Source organism: Typopeltis vanoorti, chromosome 25 (genome assembly GCF_054136105.1).
Source record: "Typopeltis vanoorti isolate ZY-2024b chromosome 25, IOZ_Tvanoo_1.0, whole genome shotgun sequence".
In the NCBI taxonomy this organism is placed as follows: Eukaryota; Metazoa; Arthropoda; class Arachnida; order Uropygi; family Thelyphonidae; genus Typopeltis; species Typopeltis vanoorti.
Window position 1 is genome coordinate 43,910,028 of NC_143573.1, and position 22,736 is coordinate 43,932,763.

A 22,736-nucleotide genomic window follows, 5' to 3' on the forward strand; every position below is an offset into this window, starting at 1 on the left:
GGCTGTCTTCAATACAATCTATGTCCCCATCCTCACCTATGGTCATGAGAGTTGGGTAATGACCGAAAGAATGCAGACACAAATCCAAGCGGCTGAAATGACGTTCCTTCGAGGGGTTGCGGGGCTGACAAGACTCGACAGAGTCAGAAGCTCTGCAATTCGGGAAACCCTCAATACTCAACCGTTGCTTCTCCGTGTTGAGAGATCACAGTTACGTTGGTACAGGCACCTGGTCAGAATGCCACAAGAGAGGCTCCCTCAGCAGGCCCTCTTTGCCAAGATAGAGGGTGGGAGGCCACGTGGAGGCCAAGGACTCGCTGGATAGATTATAACCAAAACCTTGGGTGAACACGTTCGGGAATCCCACCAGAACACCTGAGCTTGGTGGCAGAGTATCGTGACTATTGGAAGTTCCACTTGCAGCTGTTGCCCCCACAACCCAATTAGGAAAGGTGGCCTTGAAGATGTATGTATATATATATGTATGTTTAAATGATTTCTTGGAAGCAGCCCAAGTCTTCCAAAATTCTTTCTCATAAGTCACATGATGGGCTGATCCCTATGTGTAAATCTTTGCCATTTGGTTCTATCTCTGGCTGTTTCTGTCATCTCTCTGAAGGATAATTGTGACCTTTCCATCAAAAACTGTAGCAAAGTTCTTTTTTGTCTACCACTTGATCATCTTCATCACCAGCCTGACTGGCTGAGTAGTTAGCATATCCGCTCTCCAGCCAAAAGGCTGCAAGTTAGAATCCCGCCATGGGCATGGATGTTTTGATTGTCTGTGGAAATATTGGTGCTGGTGGTCGACGTTAGATTACGTTGGTGTAGTTGTGGTCAGTTGATGGATTGAGTGGCGGAGACAGAGTTGTAGAGCAGGTGCCGACCCTCGATGAGCCTTTCGACTCCCTGGAGGTGTCAAATAATAATAATCTTCCTCAAATGATTCCATTTAGGACTATATTTGGTAATCTTTAAAAGGACATTCTCTGGAGGTGTCCAAACCATATTAATTGCTGTTAAAGAATTATAGCTATGATATCTTCACAATAGTTTAATTCGTATTTGACTTGCTCATTTGGTTTGTGTTCTGACCAATGAGTTATTTTTCTTAAGCATTTTATTTCAAATGCTCTGATTTTCTGTATTTCTTTCTGATTGAGTGTCCAAGTCTCAGATCCATACGCTGCTGTAGGTATAGTAATGTTTTCTAGAGTTTTAGTTCAACGCTTTTTGAAATGCTGTTTTTTTTCCATATTTTGTTTAATTTTACATGTTTTTCATCCAAAAGTACAATCGTTTTACACCTCAAATATTTAATTTTTTTTGGGTTCTAAGGGTCAAAGCTATATAACTGAGAGGAGACCTCCATATAGCCTTCAAAGGAATAAGGAGAACCGATCAGGGTTTCTGACCTAATGGTCGATTCCTCACCTTCTCGTGGTGCACCTTGTTAGGTATCTACCTGGATACTGAACGAACGAGGAAGGACTGGCAGTTTGGGATTTAGTCAACCAAATTGTATTCTTACTGGCTTAAACCAAAATAAAAAAGTATGATAGAACATGACAGAATTTCATGCTGGGGCATCGCACGATTAAACAAGGCCCCCCATTGTTTTTGCCAGAAAACCCGGGCAAACAGTGAAAAGTCAGCTAGTGGAACAAATCTGAAAACACACCCCAACTCGACATACCAGAGTTCAAGATCGATACTATTAACATAAGAAGCCTGAATGGCAAAGAAATAAAGCTAGCTGAGAAATTGGATAAGTACCAGATCGACATAATAGGGAGTGACTGAAACAAAAAAGGCAAAAACTGGTGAGATCTTTCTGAGCAATAAATACAAAATGTTATATTCAGGCAATGACAATCAAGGAAAAGAAGGAGTAGCCCTAGTATTCAACACTAAATATGAAGTATTCTTCTTGAATGGCAGGCGGTCTCAAGCAGAGCAATGTGGGCAATATGAGAATGGGGAACTGGACAATGAGACTTATTTGTGCCTGTGGTCCCACAGAAGGCTTTACTAAGGTAGAAATGGAGGAATTTTTTGAGGCTCTAGAGAAAGCTACTGACACAATGAAAAAGGAAAAGTTGCTACTTGTTGGGGATCTAAATAGCAGATTAGGAAGTGATTGTCAGATATACAAAAATGTTTTGGGAAAATTTGGAGAAAAGAGCAAAGCTAATAATAATGGCAAATACCTGTTGGATTTCTGATCAGGACATGGACTGGTTCTTACTAACACCATGTTCCAACATAAAAATGTGCACAAATTCATATGGAGAGAAGAGGCAAGGAATAAGAAAAGTCTCATTGACTATGTTATTATTGATAGCAATGTTTTCTAACTGGTGCAGGACACCAGAGTGTAAAGAGGATCTGAAATTGGAAGTGATCACCATTTATTCTTGAGCAGGATAAAATTGAATATCATACTGAAAACAAGAACATGTAAGAAAGTTTTAAAGTGAATAAAAGTTGAGCAGCTCTCAGATGTGAACTGTAGTAAAATACACAAAGATTATTGAAGAAAAAATGAAAGAGTTTGAGAATAGGAAACAAACCTTGGAGATTCAGTGACAAGCCCTGAAGAAAACACTGATTGATTCAGCCAGCGAGGCATGTGGTGAGATTGTCTGTAAGGATAGAAAAATCAGAACTCCATGGTGGATACAGGAAGTTAAAGACGCAATGAAAGAAAAGAAGAAAGCATATCAAAGTTCCTGGCAAATACGTCAGCTTGTGCTCTTAGAGAATACAGAGACAAATGTAAGAAAGCTAAACACTGTGTAAAACTAGCTAAACAAAAGTCATGGAAGGACTTTGGTAAGAACATAGAAAATAAATATGAAGAAGGTGGCAAGATATTCTGAAGGTTGAAGAAGCTCAGAAATGAAAGAAAGAGGCTGTAAAATGAATTAGAAATGATAAAGGTGACATGAAAACAGGAGAAAAAAAAAAGATATCCTTGAAGTATGGAGTAATTATTTTGAAAAATTGCTAAATGAAACAAGCAGAGATGACAGAACAGTGGTAAAAAAACACTGACCAGGCATGCAGTCAGGAATAAATATCCATACTAGAAGTAGAAAAAGCCATCAAAAGCCTGAAATGTGGAAAGGCAACAGGAGTAGATGATATTCGATCATAAATGCTAAAGTATGGTGGTAAAAAAGTTTTACATTGCCTGCACTGCATAGTTCAGAAGGCCTGCACAGAGGGACGAATTCCCTCTGTGAAGGCTGTGATTGGAGTAGAATTCTCATAGTACCCATATATAAAAAGGGAAAATAAAACTAAATGTGAAAATTACAGAGTATTTTTCTACTGAGTGTTTCTAGTAAGATATATGCAAGTGTACTTGAGAAAAGGTTGAGAAGTATTGTGGAAGAGAAGCTTGGTGAAGAACAAGCTGGATTCAGGCCAAATAGAGGCTGTTAGGATCAGATCTTCACTTTACGACAAACAGTTGAGAAGTCATGGGAATATAACAAAGATTTGTATTCAAGTTATATAGATCTGGAAAAAGCATATGACAAGGTGCCAAGAGAGAAGCTATTCAATACGCTATAGTTATATGGTATCAATGGGGCATTATATCAAGCAATACTTAATCTTTATTTGAGTTGTAAGTCAGCAGTTAGAAATGAAGGAAGTACAGGAAGATGGTTTAATGTTAAATCTGGTGTGAGACAATGATGTACATTATCCCCTCTGTTATTCATTATCTATATGGATCACATTATGAAGGAAAGTGGTATTAAACATGATATCAGAATTGGAGATGTTAAAGTCAGCTCTTTGCTTTATGCGAATGATATTATACTTCTAAATAAATCCGCTACAAGTCTGCAAGATTCTCTGACTAAATTGAATAACTGTTGTAATAGATATGGTATGAAGGTCAGCAATAAAAAAACAAAGACAATGAAAATAGGCAGAATCATTGAAAATGTCAGCTGTGTTGTGAATGGAGAACCTGTGGAACATGTAAAACATTTCAGCTACTTAGGCACGATTTTTAGTGAAGAAGATATATTAAATATGGAAATAGATAAAAGAATCAGCAAAGCTGGTATGGTGGAAAGTCAACTGAATAAATTCATATGGAATAGGAGAAAAATTAGTCGGAACACTAAATTAGCTGTATGCAAGACAGTGTTCAAACCAGCTTTAACTTATGGATCTGAGAGCTGGGTCAGAAGTAAAACACTTGACCAAAGACTAGAGACCGCAGATATGAGAGTCCTGAGAAAGATTATAGGCGTGAAGAGATGGCATCAATGGCAATATCATATTAAAAACAAGGATATTAGGAAAGAACTTGACATTGTCGGCATCCAGGAATGCATTAGCAGAGCTAATCTCAGGTGGTATGGTCACTTAAACAGAATGGGCGAAGAAAGATTGGCAAAACAAGTCTTCTCTGCCAGGTTGGCAGGAAAACGACCCAGAGGAAGACCAAGATATAGGTGGATTGATACGGTACAAAGTGCCTTAAAAGATAGAAATATAAGATCTGATAACGTTTGAGTCTTAACAAGTAACAGACTGATTTGGAGGAAAATTGTAGATAGGAAGTTAGTAATGATGTAATTTTTTTTTCATGTAGTACTGTCATATCCTGTACACCCCTTGAGGGTACATGGCAGGAATTTGATGATGAGATGCTTTTAATAACTTAGCAACTGTTAAATAATTGAGAAACCAGAATACAAATGATATATTCATTAATGTATGCATTTTGGAACATTGCTAGTTGTTGTCATGTTCTGTGATTCAAGTGTGCTATATCCTAGGTCCATGGCAGACCACACTTGATGTGAAATCAAGCCTAATTTTTATTGCACTGTGTAGTTATCCTAAGCAATTGTATGGCTTCTTTAAATTTTCTTGTGAAACAATTATTATCAATATGTGACATGTTTGTCTGTTGTCAGAGTACTTGATGGCCAGTAGTGGCTATGTGGAATGCTAAACCTGATTCATGCTCCCTTCTTTTTTTGATATCTTTTACATGCTCAGACAAGTAGATCTCTCCAAATCTTCCTGTCTGGCCTACATAACAAATGCCACAAGGGCAATGAATCTCATAGACGCACGGTTTTTTCATGGGGTGATGCAGTGTTTTTGGTGGATGTAGGAATCTTGATATTTTTTGTGAAGGTAGAAAAGCCACCATAAATTTAGGTTGCTTGCAGAGCATCATAGCCACCACTTTGTCCGTGACATTTTTGATGTACGGCAGCATGACTGCATTCTTGAAATCTTGTTTAATTAAGGGAGTTGTAGGAGATGTATTAAGAATTTTTTTTTGATCGTCTTGGGTTCAAAACCATTAAGTGCAAAATTCTGTGCCAGGTAGTGTAATTCTTCATTTCTTTTAATCGGTGTGCTAGATATACTGTATCATTATTATTATTATAGGCCACTCCAAGGAGTCAGACTCATTGAGAGAGGCCCTAAACATCGTGTCAAGCACTATCCAACATTTGCACAGTATCCATCATACTTTGCTTAGAACTGATTCACAGTCATGGCACCCACAACAGATTCTGACAACCTATTCCACTCAATCACCACTTTCAAGGCAAAAAACCTAGTTCTCACACCCTTGTTAACTACACTCTTACTCAGTTTCCAAGGATAACCCCAGTTCTCCCACCACCAGACCTGTTCTGAAAAATTTCCTCTGAATTAATTTTGTAAAAAACCCTTCAGTAATTTGTAGGTTTCGATCAATACACCCCTTTTTTGCCTGTCAACAAATTTCTGTAACCAACAAATCTTCCACCTGTTCTCGTAAGGTTCATCCCATAGAATCCTCTCCACCTCTTCCTCATTGCCAAGAAACCCAGGTGACCAGATCTGTGTGCAGTAGTCAAGATGGGGGTCTTATCAAGGCTCAATAAAGAGGAACAATAACCTGCTTGACTAAACAAACACACGTAATAACCACAGTAATAAGTTTTAATAAGTAAATATTTCATCCTAAGTATCTTAGGTCATCAGTACAGTTAATTCAAACAATACTAGGAATAACATCGTTTGAATTAACTGTACTGACGATGTTCTAAGATATTTAGGATGAAATATTTGCTTATTAAAACTTATTACTGTGATTATTACATGTGTTTTGTTTAGTCATGAATTCTCCACAAGTTTCATTGTATAATAAAATAATCTGCTTGTCTCTTTTGTGAAAGTATTCTTCAGTAACGAAGTAATCTGATGAGCTGTTTTAGCCACTTTTGTTATGTGCCCCTAAACTTTAACTCTCTATTCACTAACACACCCAAGAGTCACTGGCTTCGTCAATTTCCTGAAGTACGGTTCCACCAATGTAGTATACTGCTGCTAATCTTTTCACCCCAAAATGCATAACCTTACACTTTGCCACATTAAACTGACATCCGTTCTCTTTTGCCCAGACTGCCAGTCTATCCAAATCATCCTACAAAATTTTAACATCATCCCATCATGGCAGAGTGATGAGAGCTTGGTTCACTTTTACGAGTTGCCTCAGTCCTGAAGATACTTCAGGCACAAACTTTGTTTGCTTACACTTGGATAAAGGATTAAACTAAATTTATTTTAACATCATTTGTATTAACTATTGCTCTACCCAACTTTGCATCATCAGCAAATAACTGAATAGTTCCTCTCAGATCATTTCCTATATTAATGTGTGCAATTAAACAGCAGCAGTCCAAGAACAGAACCCTGTAGAACGCGACTAGTCACAGACCTTCTTTCAGACTCTACTCCTGAATACACTACTCTCTGATATCACTGCATCAACCATTCTTATCCACCTCATCAATTCTATATCCATCTCCATGTACCGAAATAGTTAGGCAGTGGTGGAATTTGAACCCACACCTCCGAAGAGACTGGCGCCTTAGACCACTCAGCCAAACTATCTCTAGTTCAGTCATAATAATAAGGACATGTATGTTAACTGTAAGAAATAATGAGTAATAGAGTGTGAACCCTACAAAATTAAGAACATACCTCAAGCACAAACTTATGAAGTTTGCATTTAAAAAAAGAAAAAGAAAAACATCCTTCCTTCCTTCCTTTCCCTCCATTCCTTCCTCCCCACTCTCTTAAGCATCCACAATCAAAGCAATATTTTAAAACACAGTCATTTCAAATTAAAAGAAATAAAATGAATAAATATACATTCATTATTACTTGTATCAAAAGGATAAATCAGTCTTCAGTACCTTTTTTTTTTTTTTTTAATATACTGTGTTTCCCAGAAAATAAGACTGGGTCTTATATTAATTTTTGCTCCAAAAGACGCATTAGGGCTTATTTTCAGGGGATGTCTTATTTTTTCATGTACAACAATCTACATTTATTCATTTATTGTACTCCGATTGTTCATTCGGCAATAAGTCTTGAGTTCATCTGTTTACATAGGCATTTACCTCTCGTCCAAGGGCGTCCGCTTGGGTATTTACAAATACTTAATTATAACTTATATTATCATTTATTTTAAGTATTAATGCCAATAATATTATTTATTTATATTTAATTATATATTAATATTATTATTCAATACGTCCGTCGTGTGTTGCAATGGACATACTAAAGGCATCTGTCTGGCTGACGATCTTAACTGGGGCTTATTTTTGGGGAATGGCTTATGTTACAAGCATCCGGAAAAATCATGCTAGGGCTTATTTTCCGGTTAGGTCTTATTTTCGGGGAAATACTGTATATATAATTAAAGTACATTAGAAGTTGGATATAGCTTTTTCGACATACAAATGGTAGTACTTGAAACATAAAATGAAAATTCCAAATTCAAAAACATGATCACACATCACTGTGAAGACAAAATAGATAACTAAATTAGCAAATAAAATTCAAATAGAAGAAATTTTCATTCAAGTGAGAGATAAATTTCACTGCCCAGTGTGAGACTATTGTCCCATTTACTGGAACCTGAAGTGGCTTGAAAAAAATTCATGTTTGGACTCTACAGCTGGGTTACTGAATTATATAAAAATAAATAAAAATACAAAAAAATAATAATAAGATAATAAAATACAATCAATGGTACTAATGTACAAGTTGAAAAGAAAAAAAAAACACCTCATTCCAACACATTACATTCACAACATATTCCACTGATCCAACACTCTCTATAAAAAACATCTACTCCTTTCTCCACACACACACACTCTTATCCAACTTCCAGGAACGGCCTCTTGTTCTTCTCCAACATATCTATTTAAATCTTCTCAACGAAACTCAACATAAGCAATACTCCTTATAACACTCCCCAACTTTGCTTTAAACAAACAAATGAATACTTTAAGTCAATCCATATGAAACATCATTAACAAACAAATAAGTTGAAAAGCAGTGGCTGAAGAATAGAACTTTGTGACACACCACTAGTTATTTTCCTTTTCTGGGATATTTTCTTTCTCTCCACACACAACTTCCTGGTGTCACACAAACAACAAATCTCTTATCCAGCTTCACTAATCTATTATCCATATCTGTAAACTTACATGTGAACTTTTGCCAAGTGACAATCTATTAAATACCTCTGTTAGTCCAAAAATATCGATATATACAAGTCTCACTTATACGGTGATTTTTTCCAAATATGCAAGTAGGCTGTTAAAGCAAAACCTTACAAACATGTTGACTGCCACAAAAGACATTTTACACCTATCAATCTAACCTTGTATTCTAGTTCTAACCAATTTCGCTATTACATTAATCACAGCTGCAGGTATGCAGACTGATCAAAATTGAAAACATCTATCTTAGCACCAGCTTGCACACTCTTTCTGGTGAGAACTTACCTATTTACTACAAGAGCTTTGTAAAAGCACTAGGACAATGGCATTGTCAACCTCTTTGCACACTCCCTAAAATCATAGAGTAATATATAGTATCTAACCACAGTGCTATTATCATCTAGCTTACTCAACACTTCGCCTGCCTGATTCATTCTTCTTGTTCCCATTTGTCTTCCTTCTTGGTACTGCAGACCATCTTTCACACCAATATGAAATATAATGACAAAGTGCTAAATAAGCCCAATATACCACTATATCCTCAACAGCAATATTTTCTGCCATCAACCACAATCACGCTTTCATAATTATCCTTCTTGTTCACAAAGTGGAATAATTCTCTTAAATTGCCTTTGGTGAAATGAACAATCTCCTCTCACACTGTTCTTAATGTTTGCTTTTTAGCCTGCTTTTATGCTCCTTGTACATCTAGACATCACCTGCTAACCAACAGCTTCACTATAAAAAGCGTCCCTTTTTCATTTGCTAATTTCATTGTTTGTCCATTTTACTGCTGCTGTATTTATCTACTTGGTTCTAGGTATGCAGATGTATCCCTATAAGATATGTGTTTTAACAAATCACTGTACTATATCAACCTCTATTCCTCACAGTTCTTTCCATGGTGCTGAAGCAAGCTAACTATGGTGCTTTCCATAATCACTACTTTTATAGTTCCATATATCCATTTTTGAATGAAATCTTTCCCTGAAAGCAGTCATGAAGGACTTACCTCACAAGTCAGTACATCTTTCCTTGCAGACAACTTTATCTCATGCATCCCTGAAAGAATCAATCTTTTCTTCATTAAAAGCTTATATTCTTGTTGTTAAACTCTAAAAGCATTATATTTCAGTCTACAGACTATCTTAGTCTGTAGACTGAAAGCTTCTTTTAAAACTTTCTTATATACATATTTTTCTTTTCAATAGACTCATTTTTCTTCTGTTCTCAAAACTAAATGGCAATTTAGTTTTTTTTCCTAAAAAACTATTTCCAATTCCTGTATACTCTTGTATTTGAAGAGAATGAAGATATCATTATCAGCAATAACATAATAAGACTTTTTATTTTTGTTCTCTCCACATGAATTTATCAACTCTGTGCTAGAATATAGTGTTACTAACAACTAGTCTATTTATGACCAGAACAGAAATTTAGCAACCACTAATACTTGGCATTGTTAGAAGCTTTGATCTTTCCTCCAAATTTTCTCACATTTCTGTATGTTTTAGATTCATTTCCTACTGTGGTCTTTAGGTCTTCCACAAAAAAAAAAAAAAAAAAACAGCTTTCCCCTTTTCTGTATATTGGCTATCTTTAATGACTCAAAAAAATTCCTCTACCTCTTCACTGCTAGAAATGTTGGTAGGACCAAGCACAAATAAGACTTATTTTCAATTTCCTATTCTGAAATTTTCCAACACCAATCTTCTTGAAATCATAAGTCATTTTAAAAAATAACTCAAAATGGGTTGTAAACCTTCAGTACATTAATGCTATGGGGTGGAATAAGAATTTTTTCAATTTTTTTATTAATATATTTTTTATTTATTTTTTAAATAACCTGAAAACTTTAATCTAGAGACCAAATATGGAACTTTTCAGGCTGCTTCAAGCCTTCAATAAACAAGGTAGGCTCACATCATGTGATGAAATTCATCTCCCACAGAAAAGATAATCAAAAACATCCAATGGCAGGATATGAACCCACAGCCTGTTGAATGTAGAGTAGATATGCTCACCATTCAGCCTATTAGGCCAGCTGATAACTTCAACTTGGTAACATAATTATTTGACATGGTATTTCCATAAGTCCTCTGCTAGCTCCACCTCTTTTCCACTGATTCTTCTTAAGCTGATGAGAAAACCATTCACCACAACATTATGCAAATGAACAGAGAGAAAACTGGTGATTTAATTACAGAAGATGGAAAGCAGACCACAACAATCAAGTTTGGTAAGTAGATCCTATTATTATCATCATTATTATTATAATTACGTGACACCTCCAAGGAGTCTAAGAACTCATCATAACCACCCTACTACACAACACATCCTCTACTTAATCCTATAACTACACAACATTGCTTCCATCAACATACAACACCATCTACTGTCCACCACCAAAAGTATTTTTGTTGTGTAAATCGTGTGCGTGTTCTCATGGTTGATTAGCCTGAATGTGTGTTGAAACACCCTTCTACCTCATATGAGATTAACTAACTCACTTTCAACTGAAAAAGCCCATATAAATATTTCTCTCGTCACAACGAGAATCAAACTCAGGTCTTTTCCAATTGAAGGGAGCAATGTACCATCGTTCTTACCATTGCACCACAGAGGCAATGTAGTTGAAATGTGAATGGTATGTATCAAATGGCAAATAAAAATTGGCTAGCAGATTTGCTGTAAGTTGAGAATGGCAGAATCATATTAATGGTCATTAATTACCTGATGGGTCTCCATGTGATGATCATATTGACTGTTGATAACTCTATTAAGAGAAATGAAGTAAGGGCAATGAGATGAGAATAGCTGGGTGGTTAATTTTAATCTTTCTCTCTCTCTTTTTTAGATAGGCTGAATAAATGCTTGCTTACATGCTGCAAGATAATATCTATCCTTCTCATCTGTTCCTTAGGAAGGGTTGAATCCCACCCCTAATGAGGGGCTTACGATGAATTAATGCAGTCAGTTCATCACTCCTCTGCTGCATCCCCTGAAAATAATATTCATGACTGTAATCTGTGTGTGTTCACAGGACCAGTTTGCCTGTTCTGAAAGATGAAAAACCAGAGTTTCCAGGTGAACCCCCCCCCCCCATCACAACCACCACCACCACCTCCTTATGAGACTAGCTAATTCATCTTTTGTTGAAAGAGACCAGATAAAGGTTTCTCACATCACTGACGGGAATCGAACCTAGGTCTTTCCGACCAAAGGGCTTCATCTATAGTAGGATGATAGAGAAGCATGAAATATTATAAAGCAATACGAAAACATTTGAGCAAAAGTTGAATAGGAAGTAGCAGTGAATACCATCAGGACCAGAATACAGAGTGGAATCCAAGCTGATCATTCTGTTTTCAAGTAAAAGACCTGAGGGTATGCAATGAGCTGTCCTTGCTAGAGTGGAGAATGATTTTTTCCTTAGTTTCTTCATCTGCATGTATGCTGCCTGATGCAAAACTACCTTACTTATCAGAGAAAAGAAGTGGCATGAAAAACTTCCATGGTCTCCACTAGGTGTGTGTGTGTGTGTTATGTACATTGTGAATTCAAATTTATATATAAATATATGTGTATAAATTTATTCTTCTTCTTTAGTCTCTTTCCCTCCACTGCACAATATAGGCTTACCCCTTAACTTTCCAGTTCTGTCTGTTTTTAGCCAATGTACACCATCTCATATCAAATGATTATATCATTACATCATCCCTCCATCTTGTTCTTTGACAACCTTTCCTTCTCTTGGTATCCACTCAGTGCTTAATTTTGTCCACCTTTCATCTGGCAATCAATTAATATGGCCAGCCCATCTCCACTTTTATGATTTACAACACTTCACAATATTATCAACTCCAGTCATCTCTCTAATTCTAGTATTTCTTATTCTACCCTCTTTTTGTTATGTGGATCATTCTTCTCTGCAAGGCTCTTTTGTGCTACAGGCAACCTATCTTCCTCTTTATTAGTTGTCGCCCATGTCTCACTTTCATAGGTAAATTTCACTGGAATAATGCATATGTTAAAGAGCCTTCTCATTAGGCATATAAGTAAATCTCCTAACAAGTAATCTCTATATATATATAACCAAAATGCTTTATTTCCTTGTGTGATTCTAAAACTAACTAGTTGACCAAGGAAAATATAATCCTCCATGATTTCACTACGGTTATCTATTAATTTTAGTTTGGTATGATATGAATTTGTCATCAGTTTGGTTTGAGTCAGATTAATCTTTAAATCTTTTTTCCTGCTTTCTCTTTCAAGGTCATTTAGCATTACTGAGCTTCTTTATTTTTTGCTAAAAGAACAATCCCATCTGCAAAACTTATGTGATTCAAATTTTTTCCTTTGAAGCTAATTCCATAGTTTTCCCATGAGACTTTCTTAAAGACTTCTAATGTAGCAGAAAACAATTTGGTTGATATAGGATCTCCTAGTCATACTCCTCTCTCTCCCATTCCTTTCCCTGATATTCTCGCTTTATATTGACTGTTGAGTTTGATATATAGTTTTTAATATTCAGATATACTTGTTAAAACAACAAGCCATAAATTTATTTATCTACTCTATACTATCAAATGATAAACTGAAATTGGAAACGGATGTAGGCTGTAACATTTTTATGTAACGTTTTTGTCAAGTTATTTGAAATGTTTTGAAACTCAGGGACTACCCTGAGTGTCGAGTCTTCAAAATTCGAGTCATCAGAATTCAAGGAGAACTGGCCTACCAGTCTGGAACATGGGGAGGTTGGGCATCATAGGCATGGGGGGGGGCTTTTGAAGACTCGACACTCAGAGGCTACCATGAGTGTCGAGTCTTCAAAATTCGAGTCACCAGAATTCAAGAAGAACCAGCCTACCAGTCCAGAACACATGGGGTTGGGCGCCGTAGGCGTCAGGGGGCAGAGCCCCCTAATATAAATATAAATACATAAGTAATAGTTTGCTGAAGTGTTGGAGCTAGATAACTGTGAGGAGACCCCCCACACACACCACCTTTAAGGAATGCAGAGAACCAACTGCAGTTTCTGACCTAATGTCCAATCCTCACCTTCACAAGATGCAAACTATTAGTAGGTATCCACTAAAAAAGTTCTAAGCAATGAGGACAGGCCTGCAATTTGGAACATAGCTGATGAAATTGTACTCTTTAGTAGCTTAAACCAGGAAGAAACACAATGAGGTTTCAAGATGTATGGGAGAATGCCTAGTTAAACAAGGACCCTGATGTTTTTGTCAGGGAACCAGAGTGAATAGTGAAAAGTTGGCTACTAGAATAAACTTCAACTCAACATCTAGAAGATAAACAAACCTGACATCAGAACAACTGAAGGAAGGAACCATCAACATAAGGAGTTCAATTTTCCTTATCAATGTAAGGAAAATCGAACTTGCAGAACTGGAAAAGTATGACGTGAACATAATTTGTATAAATTAAATATGCCCAGAAATTATATTCTTGGTTCAATTCTTAATCCAAGTGTAAAGTTTGCATGTGAAGTAACTTTGTGACCGGGCAACTCGTATATATAGGCTAATGACCTCACATCACTTGCCTTAGTATCCATCCCATGCAAACAAAGCACATATCCTTACAGACATGTATAATGTCATGCATTATGGGAAAGGTCACTACCCAGACCACTTTCGACCTTTATTGAGGTCTGATCAGTGGGAGCCAAATCCAGAAGTGATACCATGATTTGCTTACACTTAGATAAAGCATTAAACCAAAATTATAATTTCTTGGCATCTTTAATTTATACTATAACCAAGTGGAAAAACTTTCAACAAAGAACATAATTTGTGTAACTAAAGCAAATGGGACTAATCCTACTAAACAATTATAGCATATTACATTTGGGAAATAACAATCAAGGAAAGGGAGTAGTGATAGCATTCAACACCTAACATGGAGATAAACTTCTTGACTGGAATTTAAATGGAGTTAGGTGACAAACTTCAGAATGAGGGAAATTGACGATGAAACTTATTTGTACCTATAGTCCCGCAAAAAGGAAGAAGCAGAGGAAATTTTCAAGTCAGGCAGCTCACATAAAGAAAATGGAAAAGGTGATCCAGGTGAAAGGTAGGACTAATAATAACAGTAAGTAACTGCTGGATTTCTGCTCAGGACTTGCCACTACTAACACTATGTTCCAACATAAAGATGTGCACAAGTTTAGGGTGGGGAGATGACACATGAAATAAGAAGAGCCTCGTTGACTATGCTTAAACAAGTAATTAGGCTTGAGTGCTGGTTTACATTCATGTTGCACCTGAATGGAATAATTTGGAGCACAAAGAGAAATAATTAAACATCCAGTTTAATTGATTTCAATATTTCATCTCAGTGAAAAAGATATAATCAGGAATACAATATTAAAATTGTAATAACACCCCCCCCCCCAAAAAAAAGCACAAGAAACAATAAGTGGAAGAAATGAGATAGAAGCAATAAAGACTAAAGTCCTATGAGGGGCACGCTCTATGCACGCTATTGGCTAGCCTTAGGTTGGGCAGGAGGTCAAAGAATTAAATTCTCAAATTATGAGGGGCACCCTCTATGGGCACCCCTCATAAATAAATGGTGCCCACTTATTGTTTCTTGTGTGTTTTTTTGTGTGTTATTACAACTTTAACATTGTATTCCTGATGATGTCTCTTTGACAGACGAAATATTGAAATCGATTAAACTTGTTTAGTTATTTCTCTGTGCTGTAAATTATTCTATTAAAGTGCAACATGAATGACTTTGCTACTGTTGATAGTGATATTTTCATGCTAGTTCAGGATACAAGAGTATACAGAAATTTTGAAATTGGAAGTGACCATAATTTTGTTTGAAGTAGGATAAAAATGAATAATACATTGAAAAGAACAATATGCAAAGTTTTAAAAAGAGTTAACTGAATAGCTTTCACAGGTAAACTGAAGACTCAACTAAGCAAACAATATTTAAGAAAAAATAAACAGTCCAAAAACAAGAAGAAAACCTTGGAGTCTAAGTGGCAAACTATGAAGAAAATGTTGATGGATAGGGAGGAAATAGGGAGCAATCCTGGAAAACAAGAAAGCATACCAAAAGCTCCTAGCAAATAAGTCTTCAGTTGCCCTAAAAGAATACAAAGAAACATGTAAGAGAGCTAAGCTTGTGTAAAAGTATCTAAAGAAAAGTGCTAATAAGATTATGGTAGGAATATAGAATATAAATATCAGGAAGGTGGCAATATGTTCTGGAGGCTATTGAAAAAGCTTAGAAATGGAGGAAAAAGTAAGGTAAAAGTAATCAAACATATTCTAGATGTTTGGAGTAATTACTCTGAAAGACTTAAATGAAACAGAATAGTAGAAAAATATTCAAGAAGAACAAACAGGAGTACAGCAATCCCTCGATTAATGTGACTAACGTATTCTCGAAAACAGGTGCATTAATCGAATATAATAACCTATGGGGAAAAATATAATTTGTTCCTCAAATTTCTTTTTTGACTCTTAATTTTAGGGTATTAGGTCTGAAATATACCTTAATTAGATCTAATTAGGGTATATATATCTGAGGGCCTAGTTAAAGGAAAACCATGATGCTGAAAGACAATAAAACACATTCAGAATAGAAATTTATTATTCTACTTCTTAACAAAGAATTGAGCTAATGTAGTTTGGCAGGCATTCTGTTTCCTTTTTTTTTTTCATACAACTGACGGTTTGGCCCTACTGCCTCTTCTACTACTTCTCTCTTCATCAGGGTCAGCCTCTAAGCACTGCTGCTTAAAAACGTCGATTGTACGAAAAATATTTTTTATTGTTTCTGTGAAATCTCTTTGGGCTTGTCAGTGATTAAAGTTTCTTCCTATTCTTCAGGATCTTTCCACTGCGCGTCTAAATTTAGCAGCTTGGAATCACTTAATTTCTCAGAATGAGATTTAATTAACTTAGATTAATTTGAAAAACCTCTAAAATCATTTGCACAATGTGGAAGAATATGCTTCCAAATGGCTTGTATGTTGCTAGCAGTAATTTCATTCGACTTTGCAAATTTATAACCAGGCTGAGATTTTTCTGATTTGCCCAGAAAAGTCTTGGAAGGTATTTGCTTCCAAAAAAGGCTGGTTTCATCAACATTAAATATTTGTTGGTCACAACAGCCCCTTCTTCCACAATTTTCTTTAAAATCTCTGGATAATTTGTAGCCACTTCGTTATCTGCACTTGCAGCTTCGCTTGTGATTAGAATATTAAGTAGGCTATTTCTCTTTTTGAAACGCTCAAACCACCCAGCACTAGCATGGAATTCTTCTTCTTTTCCATCACTGATAGCCCTTTCTTTCAAGGTTGCAAAGAGACTTAATGCTTTTGATTTAATAAGGTCAGTGCTTAGCAGAATCCATTTTTGGTTACAATCTTTGATCCATGTAGAAAGAAGTTGCTCTAATTCAATCATTATAATATCTTGATTTCGAGTGCATGCATAATGAACTTGAAGCAGCCTTTCCTTTCTCCTTGTATTCAGCAGCTTTGCTTAAAATTGCTCTTATAGTCGATTCATCCATTTTTGTGTTCTTGTCCTATCTTTGCTCTGGACTCACCTTGTTCATTTTTCTTTATTATTTCAAGTTTTTCTTCCAATAAGATTACTTTTCAAATCATTTTCACACTTCCACTTTCTTGCTCACTAATTCTTTTACTCTTGATGAAAGGTTGGGAAAATACTTTAAAATAAAAACAAGTAAGGAAAACAATTGCAAAGGAGGCACAAGATACGATCAGCAAAATGCTATGTAATCAGCAGACAACATCAATTTTGGCAGTAAATTTGGAACATAGTGTACATGGAAATAGTGTATTAGGCCATTAAAAAGTAACCTTGTAAAAAGTTTTAAATCGGTAACTAAATTATTTCATCCTGGTGAGTGATTTTTCAAAATAGTTAGCCATATAAAATGCATCGATAGAAAATTTGTAAAATCTGTAACATTTATTTTTAAGATGTATATAGGTGCACTAATCCGAGGCACATTAATCGAGGGATTGCTGTACACATAAATACTTGAGGTAGAAAAAGCCATCAAAAACTTGAATTATGGAGAAACAACTGGAATAGATGATATTCAACCAGAAATGTTAAAATATGGAAGTATAGAAGTTTTCCAAAATAGCTACAGTGCATAAATCAGAGGGCCTGGTCAGAAGGTCAAATTCTAGATGATTGGAGTAGAGATCTCATTATCTCCATTTATAAAAAAAGGAGAATGCAGCTGAATGCAAGAATACAGGAACTTCTCTACTAAATGTTCCATGCAAAATTTATGCACAGAGGTTGTCAAGATCAGATTTTCACTTTACAACCAACAGTTGAGAAATCATACGAATATAACATGGATCTGGGATCAGTACTTAAGTTTTATAGATATGGAAAAGGCATATGAAAATGTGCCCAGAGAAAAACCTTTCAAAACACTTTTCAATATGTATTCTTCCATGTTCAACTTATAAGTCAACGGTTATAGAAGGAAATGCAGGAATATGGGTTGATATAACATCAAGTGTAAGAACTATCTCCACTATTATTCATTATTTATATAGGTTTATGAAAGAAAGTCGCATTAAACCTGTATTTCAACATACAGTAATCCCTCGATCAATGCGTCATTTTTTTTACAATACCCAAATTCGATTAGTGTGCCTATATACATCTTAAAAATAAATGTTACAGATTTTAAAATTTTTCTTTTTATACATTTTAATTATTTTAAAAAAATCACTCACCAGGATGAAATAATTTAGTTACCGATTTAAAACATTTTACATAGTTATTTTTAATGGCATACTACGCTACTTCCATGTACACTATGTATACTATGTTCCAAATTTTTACTGCCAAAATTTATGTTGTTTGCTATAGTACACGCACAGATTCGAGATCCTTCGACACTTCTGCGCATGTCACAAAAAGAAGACTCCATTCTGATAATAGGGTAATCAATCCGTCTTCTGGGATGAGTTATTATTACACGTTGGAAAATTAACTTCTCTTTTATGATCATTGTAGTTTTTAAAGTGGTAACTATTTTGCTTGTATGACAGTTGGGAAATTTTATCTATAAAGCACATGATTTTGCATGTTGGCAACCAATTCGTACATCCTTCATTTCTTTCTCCCCTTCAATGATAACATCCAGAGTTAATTAAATCTCATTCTGAAGAATTGAGTGATTCCAACCTGCTAAATTTAGATGCACAGCGAGAAGATCCCGAAGAATATGAAGAAAATTTAACCACTGATAGTCAGCCAAAAGAGATTTCACAGAAACAATTTGAAAATATTTTTCGTACAATCGAAGTTTTTAAGCAGCAATGCTTAGAGGCTGACTCTGATGAAGAAAGAACCGGTAAAATTTGCAGAAGAGTAGAAGAGGCAATGGGGCCATACCGTCGGTTGTACAAAAAAAAAAAAAAAAAAAAAAAGAAAAAAGAAACAAAATACCTGCCAAACTATGTTAGCTCAATTCTTTGTTAAGAAGTAGAATAATAAATTTATATTCTGAATATGTTTTATTGTCTTTCAGCTTCATGGTTTTCCTTTAACTAAACCCTGAGACATACCCTAATTCTTTTATAAAAAAATTAGGGGTCAAAAAAGAAATCTGAGGAACGAATTATACATTTTCCCATAGGTTACTATATTCGATTAATGCGCCTGTTTTAAAGAACGCATTAGGCATACTAATCGAGGGACTGCTGTATCTTATCTCTCTGCTTTATGCAGATGATGTACTCCTAAGCACATCCAGTGCAAGTCACCAGGATTCCATAACTAAATTGTATAACAGTTATCAGAAATTTGGTATGAAAATTTGCAATATAAACACCAAAATTTTGAAGGCATGCAGGAACACAGAAAACTTGAGTTGCATTCTCAATGGATAATCTGCAGAAGTAAAATATTTAAGCCATTCAGGCACAGTTTTTAGTGAAGGTGGCAAATTAAATATAGACAACAGAATAAGCAAACTGGTATGTGGGTAGCCAGTTGAATAAATTTATATGGAATTAGAGAGAAATTAGTGACTAACACTAAACCTAGAAACCACAGATGCAAGAGTTCTGAGAAAAATCTGGAGAATGAACAGATGACATCAGTGACAGAATCATATTAAAAACGAAGATATTAGGAAGGAACCCAAAAGGAATAGCATTCGTGAATGTGTGAGCAGAGCTAATTTAAGCTCGGGGAAAGGTTAATAAAACAGGTGTATGATGCTAAACTTTCAGGGAAAAAAATCCTGAGGCATGCCAAGATCTAGTTGGACTGATTCAATCAGAAGTGCTCTAGAAGACTGAAATATTAAATATAACAATATTGGAGCACAGACAAGTAATAGACTAATTTGGAGGAAAACTGAAAATAGGGGATTAGTAATATTGTAAACTTAATCATGTGGTACTGTCATAGTAGCCTATTAGAAAATTGATGATTATGATGATGATCAACAAGTGATCTCTTAATTATCTAAGACAGTGGTTCTTAACCTTTTCGAATTCACGGAATGCTTTTGAGCTTTTGATTATAAGAAAAATTTGGGGAACACCAAAAGCATTAGGGTCATAAAACTAACAATAAAAATATGCATGGACTTGTCTTTTATAAAAATGGAACTTATTTTAATGCGATACTTGAGCTTGTCGGCTTTTGCAGAATTCAGCAATATCAGGTCTAATATGTAATATAAGTAAGTCATTCATGCTTTTTAGTTTTTATATTGGTTAATATTGAGAAACCGAGCTAACAAATATGATATTGAAAACTGTAACAAAATTTTCAGTGCCCTTGTGGAGAAAGCTGGGCATTCGGCTTGGACAAAAATCCAAAATTCCTCAAGAGTTATTTCAGAGAATTTCATTTTTAGAGTACAATCTGTTGACAAGGTAACTAATTGTTCTTCTTCTTTTAACAAAAATTCACAACTTGATGTATTAACTGTGCCAAAAGGATTTCATATCCAGTCATTATTGTGTATATTTAAAGAAGGAAAGTAACTTAAAATCTTTTCTTCCAATATTGTTAAATGGTCTGTTATAACAGAAATAATTCCCTCGACATTTTTATTATTGAGCAACGGAAATATATCTATTGCATTTTTTTCTGATATGCGGATTTTCCAAAGAGATACTTTTTTCTGAAAAGCTGACAGTTTGTCAGTGGATGTCAAAATTTTTTCATTTTTTCCTTGGATACTTGTATTAACGCTATTTAAGTAATTAAAAATATCGGCTAAATACGCCATTTTAGCGCATCAAATATCATTTTGAAGACATTTTACAAAAGCATTTGTATCTTCATTTTGAAAAAAAGCCAATAATTCATTCTTATGTTATAATGTTCAGAATAGCACTTTACTCCTGGATAACCATCTTATTTCAGTATGCAAAAGCAAAGATTCGTACTTGGCTTCCATAGATATGCAAAGTTTATTAAAAAGGCATGCTTTTAATGGTCTTGACTTGATGTAATTTACTACATTTACAACTTGGTCAGTACAGGTTTTAATATTGCCAGCAATATTTTTGAAACTAGGGATTTTCTGTGCAAAAAAAACAATGCGTAGATATAATATATCCTGCAATAGCAGTCTTCAGTTGTTAGGATCAGAGTAGTCAGTTACACTCAGACTGTGTCATGTGACATCTTTCACCGGCAGAACACTTGCAACTAGTTCGCGGAACACCGGTTCAGAATCACTGATCTAAGATATTACCTCAGGAAATCGGTTTGCTTGTTGATTGGGTTCATTTAACTGAATGTAGAGTTAAATACATTCAGTTACCAGCAGTGTTTCAGGACAAAATAAGCTAATCTATTCAACAATTGGTAAACTGAAGATTTGGTTATCTAATGGTCATAGAACTGAAAGATTAACGTGCATAAAGCATTTACATATGTATAAATTTTACATCATAAAACTTTTTTTATATAATACTAAGTATGGCTTTGGCTAAGAAAAAATTGCAAATCCTTACCCTTCAGCAGGATCTAAAACAATTGCTCTAGGTTCATATAAATTTTCTGTAATAAGAATTTTCCTAGAAGTTCCATTTAATCTTGCTACTTCAATACGATCTGTTCCTGTGTCTGTCCAATAAAGGTTACGTGCGATCCAATCAACTGCAATTCCATCAGGATGATGAACTTCAGTAGTTACTAAGTCTTCTTGACCTTAATTAGCAAGAAATTCTTAAGTTCTTTTCTTTTATTTATTTTAAAAAAATAGAATTATGCACATTTTATTTTCAAAAATGCAAACAAAACATCTAACTGCCATTAAAGAATCCATTACTGGATTCTTTACTTTAATAAATGGTCAAACAAAGAGAAACAGATTGCCAGTAGAAAAATGGAAGATCTTCCAAACCCTGCAAAACTTGCTTCATAAATATACATGATCATGGTTCCAACTTCAATTACAGACTGTTCATTTCCTTCACTGTGCAAAACCATGCCTAATTTTTCCTAACAGAAACTTAATTACAACTTCAATCACCACTCATATCACTTTCTTTCTGAATCCCATGTTTTGACTCTTTTCATATTTTTAAAGGTGACAGTTGTGCAGTACACCTGCTATGAACCATAAGATAGCAATGTTCAACTTAGAATCTCCTCTTTTTTCTTTTTATCTTGATAAAAGGTTTTTGATGGCTTATTAACGACATGACAAATAAAAAGTTCAATATTTAATGCCATGCTTCACTTACAGTAACTGAAGAATTATCAAAGATAAAAATAACAAACATAAACAAATAATTTCTATCTCTAGGGACTGCAAATTTACTGACTTTGAATTATTGGTAATCTGGTAAAAGTTTTCATAAATACCAGTAATTATTTACATTGTCCACACGGTTAGCCTAGTGGCTTTGCGCTTCGCAACCAACCATATGCCTGGAGTAGGAGTGTCCTAGGTTCAGTTCCTGTCAATGATGTGAGGAACTTAAGGATCTTCCTCAGCCATAGCCAAGTTAGCCGGTCTTGGCCATGGACAGCAGGGTTTTTTCTAACAGTTTATCTGGTGTTTTTCATCCTGCAAGCAGGCAAACAGGTCTGAGGACACACGGATTACAGTCAGGAATACTGACCTAGCCATAGGTCTGATTCATCAGCCTATGCC

General features: G+C 35.2%; 1 protein-coding gene across 1 annotated transcript in view; it reads right to left on the minus strand.

Annotated features, from left to right (window-relative positions):
- arr (low-density lipoprotein receptor-related protein 6) overlaps positions 1–22,736 on the minus strand; it is a 351,307-nt gene that overhangs the window by 200,231 nt on the left and 128,340 nt on the right. The window contains exon 7 of the mRNA XM_090414658.1: positions 21,589–21,784. Coding sequence (XP_090270784.1) covers positions 21,589–21,784 — 196 coding nt within the window. The remainder of the gene's footprint in view (positions 1–21,588; positions 21,785–22,736) is intronic.